This window comes from Cinclus cinclus, chromosome 3 (assembly GCF_963662255.1).
Source record: "Cinclus cinclus chromosome 3, bCinCin1.1, whole genome shotgun sequence".
Lineage (NCBI taxonomy): Eukaryota > Metazoa > Chordata > Aves > Passeriformes > Cinclidae > Cinclus > Cinclus cinclus.
Window position 1 is genome coordinate 63527302 of NC_085048.1, and position 26973 is coordinate 63554274.

General features: G+C 39.3%; 1 protein-coding gene across 1 annotated transcript; it reads right to left on the reverse strand.

Moving 5' to 3' along the window:
* Nucleotides 1-2151: 2151 nt before the first annotated feature.
* On the reverse strand, nucleotides 2152-26619 carry LOC134041882 (uncharacterized). The gene is made up of 14 exons (XM_062488923.1): nucleotides 26388-26619; nucleotides 23117-23236; nucleotides 22008-22127; nucleotides 20730-20849; nucleotides 16201-16323; nucleotides 15080-15162; nucleotides 13759-13884; nucleotides 12894-12939; nucleotides 11612-11745; nucleotides 7190-7318; nucleotides 5498-5612; nucleotides 4469-4603; nucleotides 3132-3257; nucleotides 2152-2273 (listed from the first exon to the last, which is right to left on the reverse strand). The coding sequence occupies exons 1-14, from the start codon at nucleotides 26611-26613 to the stop codon at nucleotides 2152-2154; spliced, it is 1725 nt and encodes a 574-aa protein (XP_062344907.1). The 5' UTR covers nucleotides 26614-26619.
* Nucleotides 26620-26973: the final 354 nt, after the last annotated feature.

A 26973-nucleotide genomic window follows, 5' to 3' on the forward strand; every position in this document is an offset into this window, starting at 1 on the left:
GCAGAAGCCTTCCCAGCAGAGAGCTGTGTGCTTGGGGAAGGCTCTGCTCCATGCTCCTGTCTCCACAGTGCAACATCAGTGCTCACAGGGACGATGCTGCGTGAGTTATTTCAGTACATCACAACTGCTGCATTGCTCACCATTAGCTCTGCCTGCTTCATGTATTTTATCTCCTCATTCCTGATGAAGAATGCTTTGTTATTTTTTTTCTTGCTAAGACCTTGAAATACTGATTGATATTAAATAGCTAAGAATATAGATAAGGGACACATTCTAATACCATAACTTAATATTGCACTGTTTATTTTTGGAAACCGATCTATCATCACCCACCGTGGTGGTTTGCAATTTAAGATTTTTTTGTTCCCAGGTGTGTCATTCAGCCAGTTTTAGGAAGTGCACCTGCCCAAAGCTGAGCAAATGGTTTGTCACATGAGATTTCAAAACAAGATTCCTGTCACAAATGAGTATTAAAAATGTCATATTTGCTTTATCCAAAGTTTCTGTCTACCCTGCACTTTAATAGGCCTTTTTACTGCATTGAGTGTGGTTTAGGTTGTTTTTATGTGTTTGTTTCTTTTTTTTTTTTTTTTTGTAGGGGGGGTGTAGTTTTGTTTTGTTTTTTTCCCCAACAGTACCATCGGAAAGAACTTGCTGATATTAAAAGAAATCATTATCAAAAATGCCTCCCCCAAGCACCAAAATTAAGCTCAGAGATTTGTGCCACAATAAAATGGAACGCTGAGCTTTTAACTGACAGAATAACTTTTTTAAAGTGTTCAATCTCACTTTTATTCCATGTCTGTAACCAGTATCAGCTCTAAAGCTCTATGGTCACACAAGAGTTATGAGACGGTCAGAAGCACCTCAAAAGACAGTGTGCTGCTTTTGCTGGGGTAGAGTTAATTTTCTTCATAGTGGCTCGAAGGGGGCTGTGTTTGGGTTTGTGCTGAACACAAGGTTGGTAACACAGGGATGTTTTAGTTACTGCTCAGCAGCACTTGCACAGATTGTCCCTCTCACACCACTCTACCTGCCAAGGGTTGCATAAGAAGTTGGGAGAGGACAGCTGGGACAGGTGATCCCAGCTGACCATAGGGATGTTCCACACCTTCCATTGTCATGCTAGGTACATAAAGCTGGGGGAAGGAAGAGGAAAGGGGGAATGTTTGGAGTTACAGTGTGTCTTCCCAAGTAACCATTACACATGATGGAACCCAGCTTTCCTGGAGATGGCTGAACATCTGCCTGCTTATGGGAAGAAGATATGTAAGAAAATGAGTTGAATTTAAACACATTACTACCTTTTTATTGTTCTTTAACTCATTTTAAAATTAAGTATCAATATCAAAATATAACAAATATTCCTAATTTTGCCAAATATTTTCACTCTTCCCTTGTTGCAAGTAGCTTTGGAAATAATTTAACATTTGCAGAACACAGTTCTGTACTTAACCACTTCTCACCCAAATCATTCACGGTTCCTGCTGTGTTCTGTACTTGCTCTGTTCAACATTTCCTTGCCTTAACATGCCTTTTCTCCTCTGCTGAAGAACAGTGCCTATAGTGTGGACAAAGATCAGCCATAAGGCTTCACCCATTCTTGTTTCTTACGAATTCCTTGCACTTTCTGAATTGTCCCTCAGCAGTTACTTACAGTAGTAACCTGTTCGCCTGTTCGTAGTTTTCTACCTTTATAGCATGGGTTGATTCAATTATTTTCCAAAGTCCTTGGAGTGTGCTCTGAAATACAGGACATGGAACAGACACAGAATAAAGATGAATGCAGAGTCCCCTGCATACCTGAAAGATACCTCATCAGTGCAATCAGCCTCTTGCATGCCTCATTAATGCAGTACTGGTTTTTCTGAAGGGGGGTGAGGAAACCAAAAACAAACCATGGAAGGTTAACCAAGCATAGCGGGTGTTTTTCAACATGTAGCCATGTCCTCAAGCACACTTAATCAGCCAGCCAAAGAGTCCAAGAAATTGTGTTTTGACCTGCTCCAGTTCTTGTTATCAGGACTTCTCTCTTGTATGATGAAGCTGCAACTAGCAGGAAAATTACAGGAACTAAAGAAAAGAGTTGTTTCCTTGGAAAGTTCAGGCCCTTGGATCTAGTATGTTTTCATAAGCCATTTGGCTTAAATATTAACTGTCTTCATGGGACATAGCTGCCCTAAGGAGCTCTTGAGTTTCTTCTGTTTGTTGATGGACTCGCTCAAGGAGTTTGGCCATTTGGCTTTTTCTGAATGCTAATGAAAAGTCTGGATCTGAAGAGAAATAATAGGTGTTAGGCAACCTGCTGTTTTTCCCTATGTTCTAATGCAGATGCATGAAAACTTATTTTTCAAGTTAGACACATTGGTTGGAGGTTCTTATTACAGGTAAGGCAAACAAATACCACACAAAGCAGATAGAAATTCAGTTTTCATCTCTACAACCATTCAAGATTGCTGCTAAATTCTCCTGATCCAGATGTATAAATCTCAGTTGCCAAGTTCAGCCTTATGCAGCAGCTGCCTATCTAGATATAGCAGGGTTTTGGCTCTGGCTCTACATCTGTGAAGATATGTGCTATATACAATTATTACCACATTACAACTCTCATAAGTACTCAACTTTTATCCAAAGACAAGAAGACTAGCCACACCAGAAAAAAATATGAAGAAATAGACTTTTCAGTATGAAGATGTGAGACTTCCCAGCTTTAATATGAGTTAAACATGGAATTTCCTATTTGCTTACTTTATCAAAATAAACTAAAATCACATTTGAAAAACTTTTAGGTTTTATCTAGTGCCCAAAAATTTCTTATATAGGGTAAAAGCATCTGTTCCTGAAGTCCCACTTCCCTGCTGTTCAGAAAGTTTTTAATTTTAAAGCAAGTAAACAAAATCCTCCTGCCTTTATCAGGACATACTCTTAATGAGCTGCTTTAAAACAGATGAGGTAACAGCTACCCTTGAGATTATTCTCTTTTCTTAAGTGAGCAGAACTAGTCCCCAGAGAAGTTTGCACTGTCAGTGTTTGGACTTGAAGATCTTAGAGGTCCTTTCCAACCCTAATGATTCTGTGATCTCTGTTAATAAGCAGTGCTTGTTGGCTGCTGATGGGCAGGAAGGACGTACCTGCTCGTAGTCTGCAGAATGTGGAGATGCCCAGCTGCTGAAAACGGACCTCTTGGTGGGTAAGAAAATTCTTGAGGTAGGCTTGAATCTCTCCAATGTACTGCTTCCACAAAAGCATCATTTTTTCTGTATAAATGGGAGAACCACAGGAGATCAATACAAGCCTTCAAACACTTTGAAAACTGATTTTTGTAACAACATTTATAAGCTCAATAATGACTCATCCACCTCCAGCTAAAACTAACATTACTGCAAAGACTGGCAAGGGACTTCCCTGTACTACAGCTTCTGATACTACTGCTGATACTTCAGGTAAATAAAAAGATGAGTGGGCTGCTGTGCTGGGAATCTGATCCCTGTGCAAGAGGCCTGCTGGTTCACAGGCTGGTTGGTCTGGTAGGTGAAGCTACCCATGAGATGATTATGCTTTTGGATTCTGTTCATGACCTGACAGTCCGCTCTGTTGCAAATCCTCAATGCTAGAAATGGAACAGATTTGCATTTTCCCTTACTGGGGACTTACTGCAGATTTCATTTATTCTTAAGTCTAACGTCTAAAATCTAACCATACCTATACAGTGAACGTGGCATGTATCAGCAGAACACCCTTTTCTTGCATGTCTTAAAGGCTTTCAGCTGCATGGAACAAGTATATTAAGTATAAAGCTATTTGTTTTCTACAGGTTAAAATAATGCTTTTTTAGTATCTCTCATTGAAACTTTAAAAAATTTGTCTACATTCTTAAAAGCCACTTCACTGCTTCTGCTAATTTAGTCCAGAATTATATCCAGCAGGATTTGGCTGAGGTTTTCTCTTGCTGATCAGGGAGCAGAGTTAATCTAAAATTTTGGAACACAACCTCTGCTGTCTGTGGGGGATTCCATTACATTTTGCATACTGAGAAAGAAGGTCAAACAGAAAGATGTAACCTTGTCTGAAGTGATCCTTGTCTGAAACACATTCTCATCTTTCCCATGGTGAGGACTATCTTAATGTTCTCCCACCTTCCTACTGAAGTTACTTGCAAGGACCTCAGAAATGGCTACAGAACAGCCCTGCAGAATGGCAGTTCTTGAAGAAGGCAACAAACATGTGAATCAGACCTTTATCTATGGTCCACTTTCACCCCTGGACTTTCTCATGCACTCAAGGACTGTTTTATTTCAAAGGTGACTATAGGCACTTGTACTCTAAAAAATTTGTAGAGACCAAACGGGGGTGTGATAGAGGAATATTTAAGGTTGTTCACTGCCTGACAGTCTTTTGGGAAAAGGCTAATTTCACTCCAGACAGCCATAAGTCTCTTTCAAAGCACAGTTAATCCCATGTGAGTTACCATGACCAGTCATGTGCTGGATGATGAAGGCAGCATGAAAGGATGGTTCAGGATATTCCAGTTGGCCAGCCAGTCTCACCAAGCACTTTGTCAAAGGTTCATCCATCCACTGGACCATGTGCAACATGGCTTCTTCTGGAAGGCAGAAGGGTAAGAGACCACTGTCTAAGTAGGAATTCCAGTGTCAAAGAAATGAAGATCAGAGGTCTGCCAGAAACTGCTGAAATAGTGAATCCTTCATGCAACTGGAGAAGCAAAATAAGTGCTGAACTTGGTTAATAAGTATGTTTAGGTTGTAAAAAAGGGTAATGTTCTGAGGTTATGTTCTCAGTAAGGTAAGCCCATGGATTTGGTTCATATTTCATTGGCTTTTTATTCTGCAAAAATTAATCACTTCATGTGCCAGATCCACTCTTGGCCTATTGGGCTCAGTCTGTCCAGCAGCTACTGTGCTCAGCTTGCAAAATTAGAAGTGACATGTTGCCAGCTGCATGGCCATTACACCAGATAGAAGAGATTACTCCTTTGACAGACAGTATCCAATGCTGGGACATTTACAGGGAAAATTGGGAAACATAACACTCGTCCTTTCTGCTGTAAAGAGTACTGTACCTTTCACGAGCACCAATTTGGCATTTCTGATAAAATCCATGTGCAAAAAATTTCAAGACAAAGACCTACTTCATATTTTAGTCTTTTTTTTAATATCAGTTTCTGCAATGATAAAATTATTTCAGCCTGAGAAACTGGGAAAGGTTACAAATAGAAGTAGACAAGCTGCATACAGCAGTAAAGTTTAGCACAAAAAAAAAAAAATAAAATATTTTAAGCAGTTGAACAAAAGTGCAGACAATGGAGCCCATGTATCCTGCCAGTGAATTGGATTTTGTTCTTGACACTTGCAACTAAACAATGAATTTAAAAGGAAAGACAGGTTGTATGTCCAGCTATGCTCCATCTCCTATTAGAATTAATAAAGGACATGTGCACTTCTCTGATTCAGCCATTCATGGAAGGTCACTGCCATACCTTGCTTTGCTAGCTCAGCAAGGCAGGATGTCACGTAACGAAGGGAGTCTTCCTGAGCGTCAGTCAAAAGCATGGTCTGGAGGAGACCTTCGACACAGCAGCTCTCTGTGATTCTCTGCCACAAGAGAGAGATTCATGTTTAGCACTTCCATTATGGTTTAGTCGTGTCTGGGGGCTTCAGAAGTACTTCTACAGTACTGAGGGCAAAACCATCAATAATGGAAATGTCTCCTCCCAGATCTACCATGACCAGGTGAAAACACCTTGGATTTTTCAGAGATCACCTGTACTGAGTTTTTTGAGTTTTATAGACTGAGTTGAAAACAGATAGGAGACTTAGCCTGTGCTGACCTGGATTAAAAGCAAAAAATGAGACCAAGAAATGAGTTCTGAATGAGTCAGCAGGAGGTAACTGGTTGCTAGTGAAGTTGAATCGTGAAGTCATCAGCTCTCTGGTAGGCCCTAACAATGGAAGCTGCTCATGGCCCTCTAAGTGAGCTCAGGTGTCTGTCAACAAAAGGGCATATCTTTTTCTGATAACTCATTTTATGCTACAGTTTTTTAACTTTCTGCTTAGAGGTTCAAGGTGGATTTGAGACTGCTGCTTTTCAAGCTCCCACACTCTGTTTGTGTCCTGCTGGCATAAAAACAGCACTGTCTTTTTCCTCTTGTGCCAAGGACTCTTATGTGTTTTAGGGAGCATTCCTTAGAATTGACCCTGGAAACCTGGCACTCCCACTCATGCCTCTGTATTCATTTAGGCAGTGAGTGCTTGATACTCTCTATATTTTAAAGCATTATGAAGGTGAAGCAGCTTCAGCAGATAGGAAGATAAAGTCAGAGAATTTAAGTAATTCAAAAAAAGACTGTATTTTTCAAACTTTGAATGGATGATCCATTTTTATTCCTAGTGTGGGCTTTTGAGTTTAAGGGAATCTAGTTTCCTGCAAAACTTGCTGCCACAGCTATTAGAAATTTATATAATTCTTATCTTAGTGAAAAAAACTATACTTTTCCTTCTGGCTGGTTTAAATCTCTGGAACTAGTAGTAATTGGATCATGAACAAAGAGGGAAAAAAGGAACTGAATCTTGAAAAGTGTGTACTGGAAAGTGGGCCAAAGCAGAAATGAGGATTTGGTCGGCTTTTTTCCTCAATATTGATTGCTGCTGGTGGTACTGTTTGTCAGGGTACTCTAAAAGGCAAGGAGAAAGGAAGTGCATCTGTGCATATGGATTTCGAAGCAGAGTCAGCAAGAGAGATCTTTGTAGCATTTTGGCATAGCCAGTATCTTGCCAAAAAGGCAAAGTGTACATCAATAGCTGGAATTCTATTTCACAATGAATGGCAGCTAAAGCATGAGACCCAGGAAATAAAGATTCAGTTCATAACTGACCTCAGACTTTCCTGAATGTTTCCTTTAATGAGTATGAAATGTCCTTTCTAGAACTTTTTATACCTATGATGCAGTCAAATTAGGTAACCACATCACTCATAGCAAAAATTAGATATTTCTAAAATTACCTTTAATTAAGGTCCTTTTATTCATACATGCAATTTTGTGTAAAATATATAGCAATTTGACATATGTTTAATTACCCACAGAATTAATTATTCTTTTAAATGCTGATTTGACATAAACACAATGGCAATCTCACAGGGTATAGCTCAGTGACAAACACTGGGTACCTACCTGTCTGTTTTTTGAAAGGCTCAGATTTTTGATGATGCAAGCAGTATGTCCAACAATCACAGGGTCTGTTTTATGTGCTGCCAGTAATGTCCCCAGGCTCCGCAGTAGCTCAGCACATGCCAGAGTGTCCTGAGAAGAGCAACCAGTATCTCAGTTACATCCAATATGGACAACACAACGCGACTTTGTAGTGAGCTATGGAGAAATCCAACTTAGCTCTGCAAGAAGAGTTTGCTTATTTAAACCAAGGATGTGGCTGGGTCCAGTGCTGCTTCTCTCAAGTATGGTCTGATTGGCACTGACTATTGAGCCCTTGCTATGGAAAGCTGGAGTCTTCAAGGTCGTGTTGTTTATTGTTGTTTCCATCAAATAGCTCACTAGGGTCACTGCTAGTCAGGGAAAGATGTGATCCTGACTGGAAGAAGAGGTGGTCAGGATCAGTGTGAAAGGCAGAAGTACATGGTGAAGTAGGAGCAGCAGTGTGTCCTTGAGTACCTCAGCAATTTACCTGGCTACAATAATGGATGGTATGTTTAGATCAGTCTGTGATCAGGCACCTCTTTAGTAAACATGTCCTGAACAACATCTTCTTTACACACATTTCTCTGCTGTCTGGTGATATTTTAGAGGTGCTTTGCTGGGTATATCTCTCTGAATGTAGTCCTCCTCCAGTTACCATTAATACTAATTGACTCACAGAATGGCCTGGGTTGGAAGGGGCCTTAAAGATCATCGAATTCCAAATCCCTTGCCCATGGGCAGGAACACCTTCCACTAGGCCAGGTTGCTCAGAACCCCATCCAACTCGGCCTTAAACACTTCCAGGGATGGGGCATCCACAAATTCTCTGGGCAACATGTTCCAGTGCCTCACCACCTTCACAGTAAGGAATTTTTTTCCTAATGTCAAATCTAAACCTGCTTTCTTTCAGTTTGAAGACATTACTCTTGTCCTGTAGTACCACATCTGAGTCTGGATTACTGCACAGGTAGTTAACAATATGGATTAAGGAGGCACTGCTGTGTGTAAGAAACCTGACTTGAAGAGAGTTTGTGTTAGGTCTACAGTTAAAAGCAAAAGATTTCCTCTTGGGAGTGCTTTTTCTTTCAGTCTCCTTCCCTTAGGAATTTAGGAGTTTTTAATGCAGTTCTTCTGTTTATTCAAAATGAACTACATTATTTGTACTACTTGGAAATCAAGATACATTAGCAAGGGAGTTCAATACAAAACAAATAGTTGGTCCTACACACAGCTATGAAAAATCACATAATTCTGAAATCTATGAAATACCAGGTTCACTAAAGCAGTGTTGAAAGGCAGATGTCTCTAAAAGTTAGCTTAACTTTAATCTTTCTTTTGCTTAGGTAAAATTGCATAAGTGTATCCTATTTTCTTTTAATACCAGCTGGCATCTTCACTTAGCTCATTTTAAGTGCTATCACAACCAGCAATCCTAAAATAAAGCAGGAAAATAAGTGGAAAGGGCAGTTCTGTGCCTAAACACAGGGCATTTAAAGAATCCTATATGCAGACATGACAGTAAATTTTCCTTAGCATTATTTTTTCTTCTCTTTAAAGGAAGAAAGAATATAGTTTTAGATAATCCAATTACATTACCATTGATTACTCTTTCCCATGCTTTTGGGCTGAATGTCCTCTTCTCTATGTAATCCCATCAACTACAACACTCGTTTTTGATTTGCTACAGCCTGAGAGGAGGAAATTTTCTATGGCTTATAAAGGAACTTTCTAATATATAATGACTTCCCTGCCAAGATCTTTTGTTTATTTAGGACCTACATTTGCAAGTGACAATACTTGAATTTTGCTGAACTTCTATTTTTGGCTGGAATATGGCTGAGATCCAGATTTTTTTTTCTGGCTCAGTCCTGCACAGTGCAAGAGAATCACAAGAAAACTGTGAGTAAAAATAGATTGAGTGATTCAGATGGATATTGAACTAACTTCTCCTAAGACTAGAATATTTAAAAAATAAAAGTAAAGGCAAGGAAAAGCATTCCAGCAGCAAGTGTGCTTACAGCTGCAATACTGCACTCATGCTCCTTACACAAGGATTTCTTGACAAGGTAAACAATATGTCATTTACCAGTTAGCAAGATGGTATGGCAAAGTTATTTTGTACCTGAAGTGGAGAGTCAGTGGCACCATCTGGAATAGACAGATCCTGACTTCCAAGTCTTTTGCTCAAAGGAATTTGACTTAAAAGACTCTTTTTCTCACAAAGCCTGATTCTTTAGTATTTCAGGGTTGGACTGTCCTTGGGAAAACTGAATAAAATTCCCTCTGCAAGAGGGAAGTTTTCCAGCTCTTGCTGGGAATCCCTGTCAACAGCTTGACCAGGAGATTGCAAAAAGGGGCTGAAGCAGGGCAAGGAGCGCCTGTGAAGCATTCCTGGGGGTTTGCTTCATGGTAACAAAAGGGCAGATGGATTCTGCCCCATTGTATCCTGGGTAGTATTTGTAATAATTCAAGCATCACTTGACTTGGTTGTAAAGGTTAGCTTTGTTCAGTGGTTTGTTTTCCAACAGTTGTTCCCATGGAGAAGTCCCTTTTTCAGTCACGGAGAATTCAGCCTGAGTTAGAGAAAGAAACATTGAAAAGACTTGAAAAACAGGCCAGAAAAGGCATGGAGATGGGAGGTAGGATATGAATACGAAGAGGTCAGCCTCTTCTCAGAGTGCCCAAGGCTTCCTTGCACAAAGCAGCAACACTCAGTAGTCAGGGACAGCCATGTTTGCTCACTAAAACAAATTTAGAGATGTAGATACTTCTCACTGGAGAATAAAGTGAGATGCTTTGCTTTGCAGCCTCTTGCTACTGACCCTTTTTCCCTCATGGAGGATGGCCTGTTTCACCACTGGTATACCAAGGCTGAGTTCCCATTCCCGCTAATGCTGACTACATCTCCTTGCGGCCAGGGGTTTGAAACACTGGTAAAGATGAATTTTAGGACCAGGGAAAAAAGGATTTGTGGGTACTCTTTGCTGGGAGAACCAAAAATGTAAACGTTTGGAGTCAAGAAAAACAAAACTGAGTGAGGACCACATTCCGGCATAATGTCTCATACTGAATAACATATTTACTGTACAAATGGCCTTCAACTAACTTAATGCATTTCAATTGTAAGCTTGTTGAGTGCAAATTGTGTTTTGATTGTATGAGACAGTTTGACAAGCAATGAGGATGTTCTGTGCTCATGCAGCCACTGTGCCTTGAATAGCTCTGTGCTCTAGCTGCTGCTTCCCAGGCATCGAGCTCACCCATTTTCTCCATCACATCCCAGAGGTAGGGGAGGTGCAATTTTGGTTTGTGTACAGACAACTGAACTGTAACACACCAAGCTTTCCAAACCCAGAGTAAATTTCCAATCAGGCTGAGTGTATTTCAGGCACCTAAGGCCACCTGAAGCTATTCAGACCCTGTCAGACTACTGCTTGAAGCAATGAGGCAGGAAAGGTTCTCACATATTTTCGCTCTATGTACCCAGCCTCTGACTACTCTCAAATGCTGTTGTTAACTTAAAACACTTACAAAAAACCTTTCTGTGCTCTTAAGGATGTCTTTAATTACTGTAAAGAAAAGTTTATGTAAAAACAAAAGTAACCTGACAGTATTTGCTGTAATTTAATCGTAGTCAGATTTCTTCATGTATTTGCTAGTGTTGCACTATTAATGGTGGTGTTTACCCTGAACAAATAGAATCATTCTATAACTTAGGACATGAGGATACACAGTCCTAGTAAAAGTCCTAATGCATTAACTAAAGGTAGACAGGATTTCAAATTCTGTTAGTCCCCCTCTTTGTTTTGATCCTAGTTCAAAATATGTCAATATATTACAAATGAACTTTTGAACCAAGCTGTCCATGCAGGGAAGTAATGTATATTTGCCCTTTGTTCTGCACTTACGCACTTTAAATGCATGCTCTAAATTAGTTTGTCAGCTTATCAGTGTAGGGGGGGGAAGCTCCGTAGCCAAGAAAAAACTTCCTTAGTTGCCCTCATGGTGGCAGTCTCTCATGGTGCTGTGGATGTCCTCCTCCCGCACACCAATCTGGAGACCTATGGTCTGGGGACTGAGGAGACTGCAGGGAGTGCAAGGCAGTATCCACATATCCATCGACTCTGACACCATCTACCCCTCTACTCTCTCACTGGTCTCTCCTTTGGATCCCCCTCAGCACAACAAATGGCACCTCAGGTAGTTAGTGACAGTGAAGATGCAGTACACTAAGCCTTGTTTTTTTTGGGTAAGAGAGAGAAGGGTTGGGAAGTCTTCCAGAGTTTCTTGGTCATTCTCAAAATACATTTCATAGGCAGTTTTGCTGTAACCGAGTGTTACCCCAGGTGGTGGCCAGAACTACTCATTCCCCTCTGTTTTTTGGGAAAAGACCTGCCATACCTGGTTGGGTGGGTGCTGGGAGAGTATCCAGAGCAGAGCAATGGAGGCACGGCGCACGTCCTCGCTGCCAGAGGCCAGGAGAGAGCACAGCTTGGGCAGGGCATTCTCAGCAACCATCTCAGCCTGGATGTCTGCTGGTGTGGGAGAAGAAAGGAGGTCAGGGGGGTTCAGAGCACTGCAGGGAGTAATTCAGGCTCTGACTCTTTTTAACAGTTGATTGTTGCATCAGTGGTCAAATTAGAGGGGATCTCCCCATCTCCATGGGATGGGGCAATGCCAGATGTTCAGTTATAAAAATAAACCCTCATTTGTTCTGCCTCCATTTGCTGAGGGATTAATACAAGCTTGATGGAAGAATGTAGGTTTGGGCACCCTCAGTGTGTGTCTGAACCTAAAAAAAGAAAGAGTGAGGGGAATTTTCTGACTCCATCACTGGCATAAGGCCAGGTAAGAGGGTAGCAGCTTCTTCTGCACAAACAGAAAGACCTCCCAAGCACCACCTATCTCACAGAGTTATGATTAGCCAGGAGACAGCCCAGCCATCCCACTGAGTTTTTACACCCCCCCTGCCCCTGCAATCTCAATAAGTGCACTAAAAGGCAATGCCAGAGCAGCCAGCAGATAGAGAAGCACATCTAAAAGGTCAAGCAGACAGAGTCTTTCAAACATGTCAAGGAGTGGCACAGCACTTCCTTCACTCTCAGCTCCTCTATAATTGTGACTGCTTGAAAATTAAGCACCTCTATATTTTCTAGATGAATAACTCTACCCTGGAGTCTGTGACTTTAGCATTCAGTGTGCCAGTCCTCTGCCACCATCTCCTGAACATATCATAGAAATTAGTCTTGGACACTTAATAGGACAGGGATTAAGAGGATGATAAATGCATGGGAGAAAATTACATTTAATGATAGACAGAATCATGCCTTGGAGAAGACAGGTCCCCCCTCAATAAGCAATTTCAGGAGACATTCTGTCCTAACTGGGTTTAATGCTTAGGAAGCATGGAGAGGAGGAAAGCTTAGCAACTCACTAAGATTCTGTGCATAAGGACACCTCTGCTGCCTTTCTCACTTTCTCCCAATACTCCCCTTGCTACCTGGGAGCTCTAAGACAGATTTAGTTAGGATATGCACTGCACCTTCCTCTTCCCTCAACATCCATTTAAAATGCAGAAAATTTCTCTTTGCTTTTAATAGGAAAGGTCCCTAGCCCACTGTGCTCACTCTGAAAGGCAGTGAGAGAAAGAAATACTGTGGTTTATCTCCAAGACTTTGCTTACCACTGGTAGCCAAATTTCTTAAGCAAACACATGCCTGGCTTGAAACCTGCTTGTGCCAAAGAGGAAAAAAAAATTAAAATGAGAGAGAGGAGGAAAAAGAGCAGTTTCAGTAATGCATATTCTTGCCTATTGCACACAAAATAAACATGACAACACTAGCAAGCTATTACATTACATTCAAGAATAAATTTTGGCACATTTTTTTTCCCAAGTTTTGATGAATTTTTTTCAACCTCCTAGTATCAGTCATCCTACTGTTGATGAAGAATGGGGTTCAGATGTTGGCTTTATTTTAGAATGTCTGATAAGTTATAGGAAAATGAAGGGAAAGAAATTGTCCCACTTGCTTTGTCTTTGTTTCACCTCCCTTCTACACAGAATTTCAAGTTCCACCCTGAACTGAGGTTTTTTGAAGTTTCTTTGATATGGCTTCCGACAAAGCAAAATTTTCAAGATGTTATTCCTCGAAGCCATACAGTAAAAATTACAGGTACCAAAAAGAAAAAAAAGTATCACAACAGATGTGTCAGACAACTTCTGTCACAGACACAACGATCAAAGACAGACCCTGGACAGGGCACTTCTCACATGATGTTTCAAGTTAATAGCATACAGGCTATCCTAGTCTAAAGGAACTGTCCAGGGCTGTAGAACAACTTTAATAATTTCCCTTTGCTTTCTTCATACATTGACCTTGTAGAACCCATGTATCTTCTATTATAGGTGTCTTTTCTCATGGGAAAGATGCTGCATAGGTACCTGTACAGTAGATGAACAGAATGATGTGAGGCCAAAACTGGAAGTCCAAGTTTATAGCTCTACTCAGATGCTAAGTCTTTGCATAAAGGGAAAGCTACAGCTTTACCTTGTCCACAGAAGAGGACAGAAGAGAGATCAATGTCCGCAGAAGGACTCTGTCACTGGGTCTCAGCAAGGCTCTGTGGTGCTGAACATTGGCTGCCACATTACTCAGGGCAGCACAGCTGTAATACTGCAAAGAACCAAGAAAAATTGAAGAGAGAGAGGTCAGATTGGTGACACATTGAAAATAATTCAAATAAATTGGAGAAATGCTCAGCTTTAAAACCAATGAAAATAAAATGCTTTTTCACCTTAAGAGTGTTTATGGGGTTGACACAACGTGCTATAGCTGCTACAGCAATCCTGCCAGTGCGTGTTGTACACTCAGTAGGACACTGGCTGTTTGGGAATGTGCTCTGCTACTGCAATGACATTGCTGCTGGCATCTAAGTTAGTTATCTGCATCTACTGTACTATATGTTTACATTGATTTACTCAAGCTGGATGTAGCTATTGCCCTAGCATGTCAAGAGATCATTTCCAAAGGATCTAACCATTAACGCTAGGGAGGATTGCACATATAAAAGTATCTGTTACTAGGGAGGTATAATTAGAAGAAACAGGTTGAGCTGCAGAGATGGAATTTTAAGATCAATCTCTCAGAGAAATCTAAAAATACTGAAACAGTCTGCAGAAAGCAATTCCAGAGGGTCCATCTCTTCAGGCATTTAAAAAAATCTGAGTAGAGATAATTAAACTGATGGAGCAAACAATTCTGTACTACTCAAAGGACTGAATGAACAAACTAGCAGAGTGTAGGCTTACAAATCTGATTCATAGTTTATTTATCAGCATACTTTTTCACTAAGATGAGCTCTCTGCTGAGTGTGCAGAATCACAAAGAGGTGTCTGCGACAGGCATAAAATAGGATGTTTTACAGATATTTACAACAACAAGAAAAAGATCTTTGCAAGTTATATCTTCTCAGAGTACTTAGTAACATTGCTTAGAGCAGAAGATCAAAGTTAGGATGCAAAAAAACCCCACCAAAACAACAAAACCCAGAGGAAGAGACCTATCTGCATCTTGTCTGATCTGAAAGACACAAGAAGGTAGCCACATAACAACCCTGCACATGCATTAATGAGTGCTGGCAGAAAAAGTTTTGCATCATAAACTTTCTCCTGTGGGGTGAGACAAATTGAGTCTTTTAGTACACACTGTCTGACTGAGCTGAGTTTCACCAAGATACTCTCCCATGTTGCTGCACTTCATTGGAGAAACCTTTCTTCCTCTCCCCCTTTTCATTTCTGCATACTGTGGTTTGTGCTCTCCTTACAATCACTATGCTACTGTTTTAAAATCTGATCTATTTTAGTTATACCTGGACTTCTGAGTCAGGAGATTCCAGCAGCAAGGCAAGAACTGGTAGGGCTCCTTCCTTGCATAGGACTTGTTGGATTTTCTCTGCCATTAAAAAAGAAAAAAACAACGTAAAACTGTCTTCCTCCTTCCCTCCCTCTCATCTGGAGGCACCATTCAAAAGGGACGTGCACAGTTCTTGGGCTCTAAAGAGTGCTGATGTTGTCCAAATATATGCTAGTCAGTGTGATTAGAGTATATACAATTTAGAGCTTGTGTAATGCAACAGTATCAGGTATTTTAACAAAAAGATGACTAGGCTGTCTGATTAAGCTTTTGATGGTTTTATGCTAAAAACTGCTCTGAGAATCTGAATTGCTGGAGAACCTGAAAAGCCTCAGGTAAGATCTTCACAATGATTTCTGTGTTTTAAAACCAAATTATTTTAAATACTCGGAATATTACCAGAAATGTAATAGCCAACTGTGTAAGTTCTTGCCAACTGTTTCCTTCCACAACACAGTTCAGAGATGTTACTCTTGACTTTATTGTTTAGCTCTGTAGAATAATGGTATCATCTTGGTAGGTGAGATTTAATGCTGGTTATGTTCAGAGTTAATTATGGTAGTCTACGTATAATTGCAGAGGACCAAGAACTGTTTTTTGTAAAGATGTTGGCAGATATTCCAGGAGCCTTTAATGTCTGATCTGTGATAGTTATACTTTGCATATTCCAGCAGTGAGTTAGTCAGAACCAGCAAAAAGCTCCTAAAGCTCGGCTATGTTGGATAAGCTCTTGAGATTGCTTTAAAACACACCAAATGTCCTGCTAACTTTTTAGGCCAGATTATTTCTTTAACAAATGGCTGTGTTTTTTTCTGTTTCTTTGACTGATTGTTTAAATATTCATACAGTAGACCCTTGGATTTGAAAATCAAGCTTTTCTGTTTTGCTACTAAGCAAAAAAGGGCCTGTATCAGCTAAACTTATATCATCAACCTGTGGTACCAACATGAATGCCATATGCAGAGGAAATCACTTGTTGCTCAGATATGCTTTTATTCTTCCCTTAACCTTTAAGATTAGTTTTCTAACAATGAGTTTTCTTTTGGCAACTTAGGTAAACCATTCGTCCAAAAGTACCTGATTGTGTGAGGTTCAGAATAGCACCAACTGCATTTTGTTGGACTCTGGGATCATAGGACTTGGCAAGAGACAGTAGGGGTGTAACTCCTCTAGCAGCACCAATAGCCTCTCGGTTGGACTCTGGACAAAAGAATCAGAGAAAGAAAGAAATACTTACTGCCATCTTACTGTGAGCCACAAGCAGGACAACTAGCAGAACTTCAATGTTCCCTTCTCTGATTTCTCTACATGCTCAAAGGAAACTTAAAAATTCTGAGATCTTAACAGGAAGGAAACCAACTCGTGACTTCTGGATTAGCCATAAATCACAGCTGGTTCAATGCTTTTGGTTTGTGACTAGGATAATTAAAATATCCCTAAGATACTTTAAACAGGTTAACAAAGTGCTGTACTTGCTTCATAGTCTTGGTAAGTCTGATCAACCTATTCACAGTGTGTTAACCAAAAACTACATCTTTAACTGCAGGTAAGGTTTAATTAATTTAGTAGGGTATATTCAGGGGCAATTTCTCTCTTGGAACGTCCCCATGTTACTCACTTGACAGCTACAAATAGTGCAGAGGTTTCTAAAGACCGAATTTGATTTAAACATTGGAATTTGAAAAGATGATGCTTCTTTGAAGTGGTGGTGACTCTTTGCAGGGCAATGAATTAAGTTGTACAGTTGTATTAAACAACCTGGAGTACAAGGAGAACACAAAAAAAGATCTACAGAATTCCTTAAGTCTCTTGGATGAAAAACTGGTGAAAAAAAAGAAAAACTATAACACATAATTATGTAAAATTGACAATATTTATACACAGTTTAAATGATGACCAGTCTGTGGAATTTTGCTGATAGAAACATGAAGCAGACAGAGAAAAAAAATAAAAGTTATTTGGATGAGATCAAGTCTTCAAGGGCTAACTAACTTAGAGAATTATGAGAACAAAGTTTTATACCTAGAGCCTATCTAGTGGGGACTTGACATACACAGATTAGCCAGGCTATTTATTCAAGAATAGTTCAGACAGTATCAGTTTAATATTCTGGGGCAAGTAATTGTCTGTCTTCCTATGAGTATATACTCAAGTAAATAACTTTTATTCTGGAAAAAAATGGATAAAATTAATTGTTCTCGGAATAGTAATCTATTTAAAAATAGCTTTTCCATGTGGGAAAATATTATTTTGGTGAAATATTCTGCTCTCCTTCGCAGACATGCCCTTTCTCTAATCTAATCTGCCTATATACCGTTCTTTTGTTTCCCTCAGTATAAGCAGAAAGTCTTTTGTATGGCATCAACTGGTGTGATGCAAACTAGTCAACTGAATAAGTGAAGAGAGGTAAAAACATTAAGAAAGAATTTAGATATCACTGCTTCCCTTATTCTTGTACACAATGCATTCCATGAATGTTTGTGAATGTGGAAAAGAACCTTACATTTGAGAAGAGATTACAAACACTTGGACAAAACTTGGGCGAATTCCTTATTCTATCAGATATTGTCCCTGAACACTTGTTTTGCCAGTTAACAATGACAGACTGGATGGGGAAATCTATCTCACCAAGATATGTAACTGTATTTCCATCTCTGTTAGAGATATGGCAAGCTAGATCATGTTTTTCTCTCTGGACCACATGTTTATCTTAAAAAATCCAGTCCCTCCACTGATGCCACTCTAACCACTGATGCCCCTTGGAATGCTTTTAGAAGGAAATAATGTGTTTGAGATGTTTCTTTAAAGTGGGGAAATCAACAACATCTACTCAAGCTGTGTTTGAATAACTCACTAATTTACAAATTCTCCTTCCACTCTCTGACACTTGTGTGCTTAAAAATTCCCATCAGAACAACTCTGAATGTGCTTTACACTCAGTGCATCCTCCTTGTTTTAGCTTAAAGCAGATGTTCAGGTTGCCCTAAGCCCCAAAGATGTGAACATTTAGTTCTGTTCTGAAGTACTCTCAGTTCTTATCCCAGAACTGATTACTTTCACTCACTGGTTGAAATGCTGCAGATAATTGCAACTATGCATGTGTCATTTTGCTGTGTGGACAAATGCTGGTGTTGGAACAAACTAACTTTCAAATATTTTTCATCTGAACGGGTTCGTTTGCTCTCTTATTTTGAGCTCCCTATTGCAGCAGGGAGACAACCCAGTTTACACATGACCTGCAGTAACACTGCTAAACAGTTTCACTCTGTACATAGTCTTGCATGCTTGTTGTTGCAACAGAATGAAGACCATTCTTAGATGCAGAATTTTAGTCACCTTAAAGCCATCTAAGGATCTTCCTAATTTGATTGTGGTTGTGCTTCCATATTTATCTGTTTTCCATAAATGGCCTTATTGAAGGATACAACTGACTGAACAGGACACTTTTCTCAAGCAGACACTTAAAATATCAGAGTCTGAGAGTTAAAATTAAAATAAACTCTGGAGAATTGCCTCTTGCTTTAGTCTCTTTGCTGTGGTATCTAAATGTAGTCTGAAAAACAAATAAATGGATCCAGCCCATTTAAATCCTAGTTAAACTAGGACAGAGATTCTCAACACTGATCAAATTCCAGGCAGCAACCCAGCCTATGCAGTAATGCCTACCTCCCTGCTCAGCTTTGAAAGCTAATTGAGTGCTTAATTTGGAGTACTTGTGCTCAAAAGGACATTGGCACTTAAGGGAGCGTGAAAAGGTATTAGAAGACCACAGGGAATGAACATACCCTAGATATGGAGTAGCAGAGGGTTCCCTATATTCCATGTCAGGCATCTAGAAGGGGAAGAGTGTCTTCAGGACTAAGTAACATCCTTAGGTGCCCAAACAAATCACTTTCTCCACGGACTGTTTAAAACAGGTGAAGGGACACCTCTCTGTAAATCTTAAAGGAATTAACTTCACTGAACATACATGAAGGAAGTCCTTCTAGTGCCAAGTACCTAAAAGTTTAGTAATGCCATGCCTAATTAAGACATTTAAATGAGGCATTTTGCATTCTACACAAAGTAATGTACTATGTAGAATGCTTAACCTGACAGTGATATACAATGCTTAAAAATAAGCTCCTAAGGGAAATCTGTTTAAAAACCTGAAAATAAAACAAAAAGGTGGGATAAAATGCAAAATCAGCACTTTCATGTGGTTGGATCCTGCTTATCCACTCCTCCTTTGCAACATAAATACTTAAATGAGAAATTAACACTTTCATCATGCTTCCCTCAGCCTTCTGGGACATGCAACTTCCCATGCTGGAGAGGAAAGCTGGTAGAATAAAGGCTACAATAAGGGAAATAAATCTTATCAAAGGGTTTTCTACAGACTTGTACACAATTTGTACTGGAGAACTATGAGTTTGCACAGGGTAGAATAAGAGAGACTAACACGATAACCTGTCGGTAACTGTGGCTGAATTAACCTGTCTGGATACCAGGAAAATATTAATATCATTATATGAAATATGCATTGTTAAGCAGAAGTTGGTGGCAAATGCAAGTAGTACACGATGGATAAAAGCTGACTGAAAGCAAACTAGGAGCAAGGTTTGCTGAATGGGAATGAGAACCTGGGAAGAGGCTACAAATGGAATTCCATGAGGGCTAGTCTGTACTTGCTTTGAACCAGAGAACTAAAACAAAGATGTGAATATAGAACTGTCAGTGCAGTGGAGGACCAGAATATTTTACAAATAACAAGACAAGAAGACTGAAGCAATGGACAAAATTGCACAAAATTTTACAAAATGCAGGGATGTGCACTTGGAATGTAGTAAAGCCTTGATTATTTGGTGTCAGCTGGAAACAGCAGTAAAGGAGGAGTTAGACTAAGTGATTAAGTCAGCTCTAAGATGACAACATCACCATGGCACAACCACCAAACCTGCAAGTGTTACCATGAGATGTACCACAAAACTTCCCTACAAAAAAAATTTCCCTACGTTCCACAATAAAAGGCACAGGTGAGATCCCAGCTGAGATATTGCATATTTCTGGTGAGTTCTCTTTCAGAAGAGATGAATCCAAAATGGAATTCCTGCAGCATTTATCTATATCTTGGCACTGTAACAATGCTTGAGGCCTGTGGTACCATGATGTGGCACATGCAAATGCTGCGTTCCTGGAACATATCATTTATACCCGGAAGGACTCTGAAGATGAATGGAGAGTCTCACTTACAAGCGGAGTCTTAAAAGACTTTGGCTTTTTCAGTCTAGTAAAATGAAGGAACCCCATCAGCATAGACATCAGAGAGACAGAACTCCTGAAGCAAAAGCCAATGTAGACATTAATTAAGATAAGCTGGCCATTAATACATTTAGGATGAAAATCAGAAAAAGGTTTGTAATCATAAGAGCGCAAAGGTCAGAAACACTGAGAAAAAAATAACTGGAATGTCAGGAGGTTGAATTAATGATGTGGGAATATCAGAACTTGCCTTCAAAACATCTTATGACTCTTAAACCAATTGCAAATAGCATGTTACAGCTTAAAATATGATGGAAGAGTTGAATGAATTCACAGCACAGGATAAAGGCAAAGAGAACACTCACCTGAAACAGCCAAAGTCATGATGCAGGCACAGGAATTACACTGGACAGTAGGGTCCTCTGACTCAAGCAGATCCAGAATTGGCTCAAGTAAACCCATTTGGACAACTAATTCTTTGTCAACTATTCAAAAATTAAAGAAAAAAAATGGACAAATAAAAAAGTAAGCAATTAGTGATTTTTGTGGAAAGAATACATCATCCATTGATTGCTTTGGAGATCTACATTATGATTATACAAAATAGACCGAAGATGGAAACAGCCTGAAGGCCACTCACAGTCCCTAGAGTTGGGTTTGCTTAATTCCCCTTCAGGTGCATGAAAGAGTGCAACATATGTTTGGAGGTTTTAGGCCAGAAGGTCCCAAATCAGGTTAATTTTGGCAAGAGCAACTGCAGCTTTCCAATAGGTTCACAATTTAACCAGCAACACCCCTCCTCTTATTTTTCTTCTGAGGTCTACCCTTTAAATATTATATTATATTATATTATATTATATTATATTATATTATATTATATTATATTATATTATATTATATTATATTATATTATATTATATTATTTTTAAATATTATTTGCAGCAAAATCCTTAAAAGAGAAAGCAAAGAAAAAGGCCAGCTTCACTGAAGACTGACCCTGTCTTCTGCTATTACAGGACTGGAAGATGAAATACTTCTTGTGGCCCAGGTGCCCAGGAGTGCAGTAGTAGATTCAACAAAGACTCCGTTGATGAGGTGTGGCATGTTCATGCCCTGTCTATCAACATGAACTTTATTGGGAAGTGTTTCTTTTGCATCTCCCAGATTCTATCTCAAATTTTTTTTTCCCTTTAATTACAGAAGCAAGTGAATTACAGCATTTAAACATCTTTTTTTTTCTCTGGAAGCAATTTAAGACTAAGGTCCAGTTCATAAATAACCAGAAAATGAGCATTGTCTCATAAATAAGAGTTTATTTCTATGAGCTGTATCTGTTGTTTGAAAGGAAAAATGTCTGTAGATCCAAGAATGATAACAGAATTTCCACACTGGCCTGGGAATAACTTATCAGCCTTTGCATACAGATCCAAGAATTCTTGTCACATTATATAGCTGGAGGGATCTGATGTATCTTGGTGCCACCAGAAGCTACGTATCTTGCAGTCAGAATAAGACTCACACTTGTTCTATCAGGAACACAAGAAAAAGGAATCTAGGTTTGTGTAGAAATGCCCTCCTTCTGTCTGAGTCTGGCTGAAGAGATACTTCTTCACCTGAAGAGAGATGTGTCATTAATTACTCACTATTTCCTTCCAGCAAGAAGTTGACAAGGGACAAAGAAGACATCTGCTGCACCTCCAGGTCAGCAGAACTTAATAAGGCATAGATGGGTTCCAGATGCTCCACAGGCAGGGGGATGTTCACTGCAAGAATGAGAGGAAATATTCATGAGTCGTATTGTTCACCACTGTCACATTTTTCCCTTGATGGACTTAAGTGTCAGGTGCTCCCATAGACAGGCTGAGTGGTATTCACCTTCATTAAAATTCCACTGCTACTAGCAAACAGGGCAAGTTTGCTGAAGAGGTTTTGAATAAGCAAGTACTTCAAAAACATCATGGGAAGGGAAGTTGTGTGCCTTGCTACCAAACAAGTCATTCTGCCTCACAGCAGGTCTTTGCATTGTGGCTACCTGCACTTTTTATCCAGCAAAAAATACGTAGGATAAATCATCCAAGTGACAGAATATTCTCTTTGAAGTAAAATCTAAATAAACAAATATATAAATAAATTGCAGCCTGCTTATTGCTAGTATTTTTACCTTTTTGTAGAATCCAAACTCTTGCTGTATTTTATTTGGGATATCTAGGCTGACTCCTAACCATTAGCCAACTACCTCAAGAGCCAAGTTATCTCACAGAATAGCTGGAAGAAAGAAGAATGTTTCCTTGATAAATTTTCACTACAATCTGGCTTCTGGAGCTTTGTCCTCTTTTGTATATAAAATAAAATCTTAACTAGTCGCTATGTCCATTTTCTTTCACCATATTTTGACTGTGTAGCTTTCAGGAGATTCAGTATACACTACCTCTAAATACTTTGGGTTCTGCTGAGTTTCAGAATTATAACAGAAGTATAACAATTTCATAAATAACAGTATTTTACAATCATGAGAGGTATCTCCTTAGAGCAAAACCAAGAACTGACTCTGCCTACATGGTAACAACAGTTTTCCATCTTCTTTGGCATACAACATAGCATGAAAGCAAAAAAAAACAAAAAAAAATGCTTAATGAATCAAATGAATGCTTAAAAAACTTGCTTAATGAATCAAAAGGAGTTTCACAGTTTCAAATAATATTTTTATTTATGATTACACAAAAATTTTGTAATGCTTACTGAGATAACTTACTGTGCTGACTCATATGCAAGTAATAGAGGGCAGCTGACTGCTGTAAACCTGGGTTTTCTGAAAAGGATAAGGTCCTCAAGGCTTCCAGAGGGTCCTTTCCAAGAGGAGACATTTCAAAATCTAAAGATGTAAAATGACAGCACAGGGTCAATTACATCTTAAAATGTCAGTTTACAAAAATAAATTAAAATTTACAGCCAACCAAACACATAAGGATTTTTGTATGGTAACAACTCCATAGAGCCCATCTATCTTTATTCATGTTTCCATGTGCAGAAGCAATAGAAGAACTGAGAATAACCTGTCCTTGGCAATGCCTTTTGTAAAGCTCACAAGGCTAGTGATTGGAAACAAGGTAAATTGTAACCCTTAGACACTTTTATGCTATCTAATATAAACACAGGTGTTCTTGTTCTCCACAAAAATCTTTATCTTTTTCTGAATCTTTGTTAAAATACTGAACATGGTGCTCTTAGTTGAGTAAGAGTATATATTTCTAATATATTTTGTATTTCTATATACATTTCTAAGTATAGAAAGAGTATACATTTCTAACTGACCACATCTGAACATCACTGTGTTTCCTGTATTGGGTATTGAAAGACAGGATTAAAAGGAATAGCAGCATGGACTGCAAACAGACTTACATCAGGGTTAGATTTCTAACATGAGACTACCTGTTCTTGAGTATGATAGCTCGCCTATGAATAAACCAGATGTTCAAGAACAGTCATCAAGCAATAGGAGTCATGCATGACTTCTGTAAGTCACTGTATAATATAATATGTAGAATGGAGAAGCAGAGAGGAAAATGAAAGGGACATTTAACCAATGAACAGAGTTAAAAATATATGATTATGATTGATCAACTGATTGTTCATGATAATGATCAATCATTATGATTGATCAAGTTATGATTGATCAACTGGTGGAACACACAATTATAAGATATATTTTCAGGCAATAGCTTAAATCTGTGCATTAATGATTGAAATACTTCTATGAAAAATGTCTAGCTACTTTACCTTCCATGGAACAAAGAAATGTGAAGGATATGAGGGACATGAGCTTTCATGCCTCAGTGCAAAACACAGCCAATATCTCAAGCCATTGGAAACTGCTGACATGTCAAGACTAGCAAACTCCTATCCTCAGGATTAGGTAAGAGAGCTTCACAGAACTGCTTCATATAAAGATGGATTTTTTTAAATAATTAGTGGTACACACAAAGGGAAGGACTTTCCTGTATGTGCAAGGTTTAAGAGAAAAAAACCACAAAAATCTCTTCATGTGGTTTAATTCTATTCCTTTAACTATCTGAAACTGAATCTATCTGATTCCTCCAGATATTTGTGGTTTTCTTTGGGAGAGTGATAAAGCTGAAACCATTCAAAATCTTCACATGCTTAAAATATCAAAATTTGCTGCTCTGGCTAACAGATGAGTATGATGATCAACCATGAGGTTTCTCCTTGCACCCAAATTGTCCAAACACTGTCTTTTTGCTTATTATATTTTGTTCAAAACTGAGGATAGGCTTGTTCCCTCTTGGAATAAAATACACAGGTAAGTGTTAAAGTAAGAGGGATGTGTCTTGGTTTTCTTTGTGAGGCTTCCCTGCCTCCATTTGTCTAGGCAGTAAGATTTGGACACTCAGAGAATTAACCTTGGTTCTGTTTTCTGGGTGGTGTATGTGTCCTTTTGTGGACAGTGGGACCTCCCTGAAAACCCTCATTGTCATCTGTGTACTGCTGTCAGAGAAGCTCTAGGCTTCCTGCTGTTGTACCCCAACTCTCACGGATCCAAGATAGAGCTGACTTTTGAAGAGCGATCTCAGGGAAGAAAGGATCTCTTAAGAAAACACACATGAAGTCTTCAGGGAGCACCAGTAGCTGCTACAAGGGGTCATTCTGGCCTCCCCTTCATTACATCTCATTCATCAGCTGTGCAGGGATACTGTCAAGACAGTCGCCTATAGAGTCAGGAGCATGCTAGCCTTTGGAAGAAAAAGTTCAGCCTGGAAGATATCCACTGTATAACAAGCTGAAAGACCTGTCCCTATTCGGGATACAAACATCAGGATTTAAACCAATGCTAAAGATGCAACAATCAATGAACCTTATTAGCAGCACAGGACCTACCACATTCACTGGATAATGACACCAGCTAATACCAGGCGAGGCTAATTCACACGTTTCCAACAACCAGAGTCACAGCAATAATTCCAAAGGTTGTTCCATGACAAATAATTTCAAACAGCATTAATCATGTCACACCAAGGAAAAATGTCTCTCCTGGTTCCCCTCCCCCTTCATGTTCCCAGAAAGGCAAGTAAAGAAATAGTAGTTCCACACCCTTTACACAAATGAAAGGAGACTATGCAATTTTGTGTAGTAGTTTTAGCCTAAAGCTGCTAAACTTAAAGTATACTAAATTAGCTGTGAGACAAAGCAAAACTGAACAAACAATGGCCCCTTATCTTGAGATAAGGACTGTTTTTAGATTGGACAACCAACAAAATACACTCATTCAAGATGACCGCAGAAGTGAAATAAAAAAAACCAAGTTTTCCTATTGATATTGTATCCTGGGACAGGGCAAAGAGGACATCACAAAAAAGTAAAACAGGGGAAATTAGGCAGATAACTGTAAAGCAAAGGGGATAGATGCAGAGTTATGGATCTATTTTGATTCAAGCAGAATCCCATGATTGTGATTAAGCCTGATGGCTAAAACTTTTGCACAAAAACACAGTTCCTTAGAATCCTGAGAGCTCAATGACTGTTGTCCCAGGGTGACGTTGATCTTCCCCATGTATAGCCCAGACATTTCTAGCATAAGTCCAAGTATTCAGCCAACACAGAGGTGCACATCACACTGATCTGCCCACTCACAGCTCAGCACTCATGTAGCATTCAGTCTTAGCAAAGCCTATGTCAATTTTGTCAGTTCCTTTTGACTGATTTCAAAAAAGTAGCTTTAATTTCTAGAAGGACTTACTTTTATGAAACACATTTACATAGATTATATATTAACAATGGTGGCAGAGCAAGAAAGTGATTGACCATTTCTACCTAGATCCAACTGTTGCACTACTTGAGCCCTTGGTGTCCTGTACGCAAAGAAAATGCTCTGTAGCTCTGGCCTTTCCCCATCATCACCAAGCTGCTCAATGGCATGTCAGAGCAGATCAGCTAGCATCTGCTTTCAACCCACAAAATTAACCCCCTTGCTCTTTCACAGCCCTTTAGACAAAGACAAGTCCTCTTACCTGTTTCAATATGCTGCAGAAACTCCTGTGCTGTCACTCTCTCATGAGGCTGTAGGATGGGCTTGTACAGCTGTCTGTTTTTAGAGCTGTTTTGTTTTAAGCAGGAGCACTTGATTATCAGAGTTAAGCATTCCTTGATGCCTTGCACCAAGTCAGAGGACATCCTCTGAACAAAGCCTACGAAGTCTCGCAGGAGTTGCATGCATCGTCCACATAGCTGACCCATTCTTATTACAACAGCAGCACAAAGCAAGAACAAAAGGAAGGAGATGGAAACAAAAGTTTCTTCTCAATTTGTCTGCTTTTGCAGTAGCTTGCCTCCTCACTGTTTGTTCTGTCTTACAGATATTAAAAACACATGTGCAGATGCTGTAAGGCAGACAGACTTCTGTGTCCAAAACAGTACATTTCACAAGTCTGGTTTCTGCATATCTCCTAGAGTTCATAAATTATTATTTAAAATGAATGCACTGGAGACACACCTTCCTTTTGCTTGAAGAAGAATAAGATACTGAACTAAACATTTCATGGAGAGCAAATGGAGTTTAAGTCATGAAGTATCCACCAAAGCCTGTCTGAGGCTAGA

Coding starts and splice junctions, on each gene's coding strand:
- LOC134041882 (XM_062488923.1), bottom strand. CDS start 26,613: ATGGGTCAGCTATGTGGACGATGCATGCAACTCCTGCGAGACTTCGTA. Junction 12,940..13,758: donor TGTCCTCTTCTGTGGACAAG/GTAAAGCTGTAG, acceptor TGGCACAAGCAG/GTTTCAAGCCAGGCATGTGT. Junction 2,274..3,131: donor ATTCTGCAGACTACGAGCAG/GTACGTCCTTCC, acceptor ATTTCTCTTCAG/ATCCAGACTTTTCATTAGCA.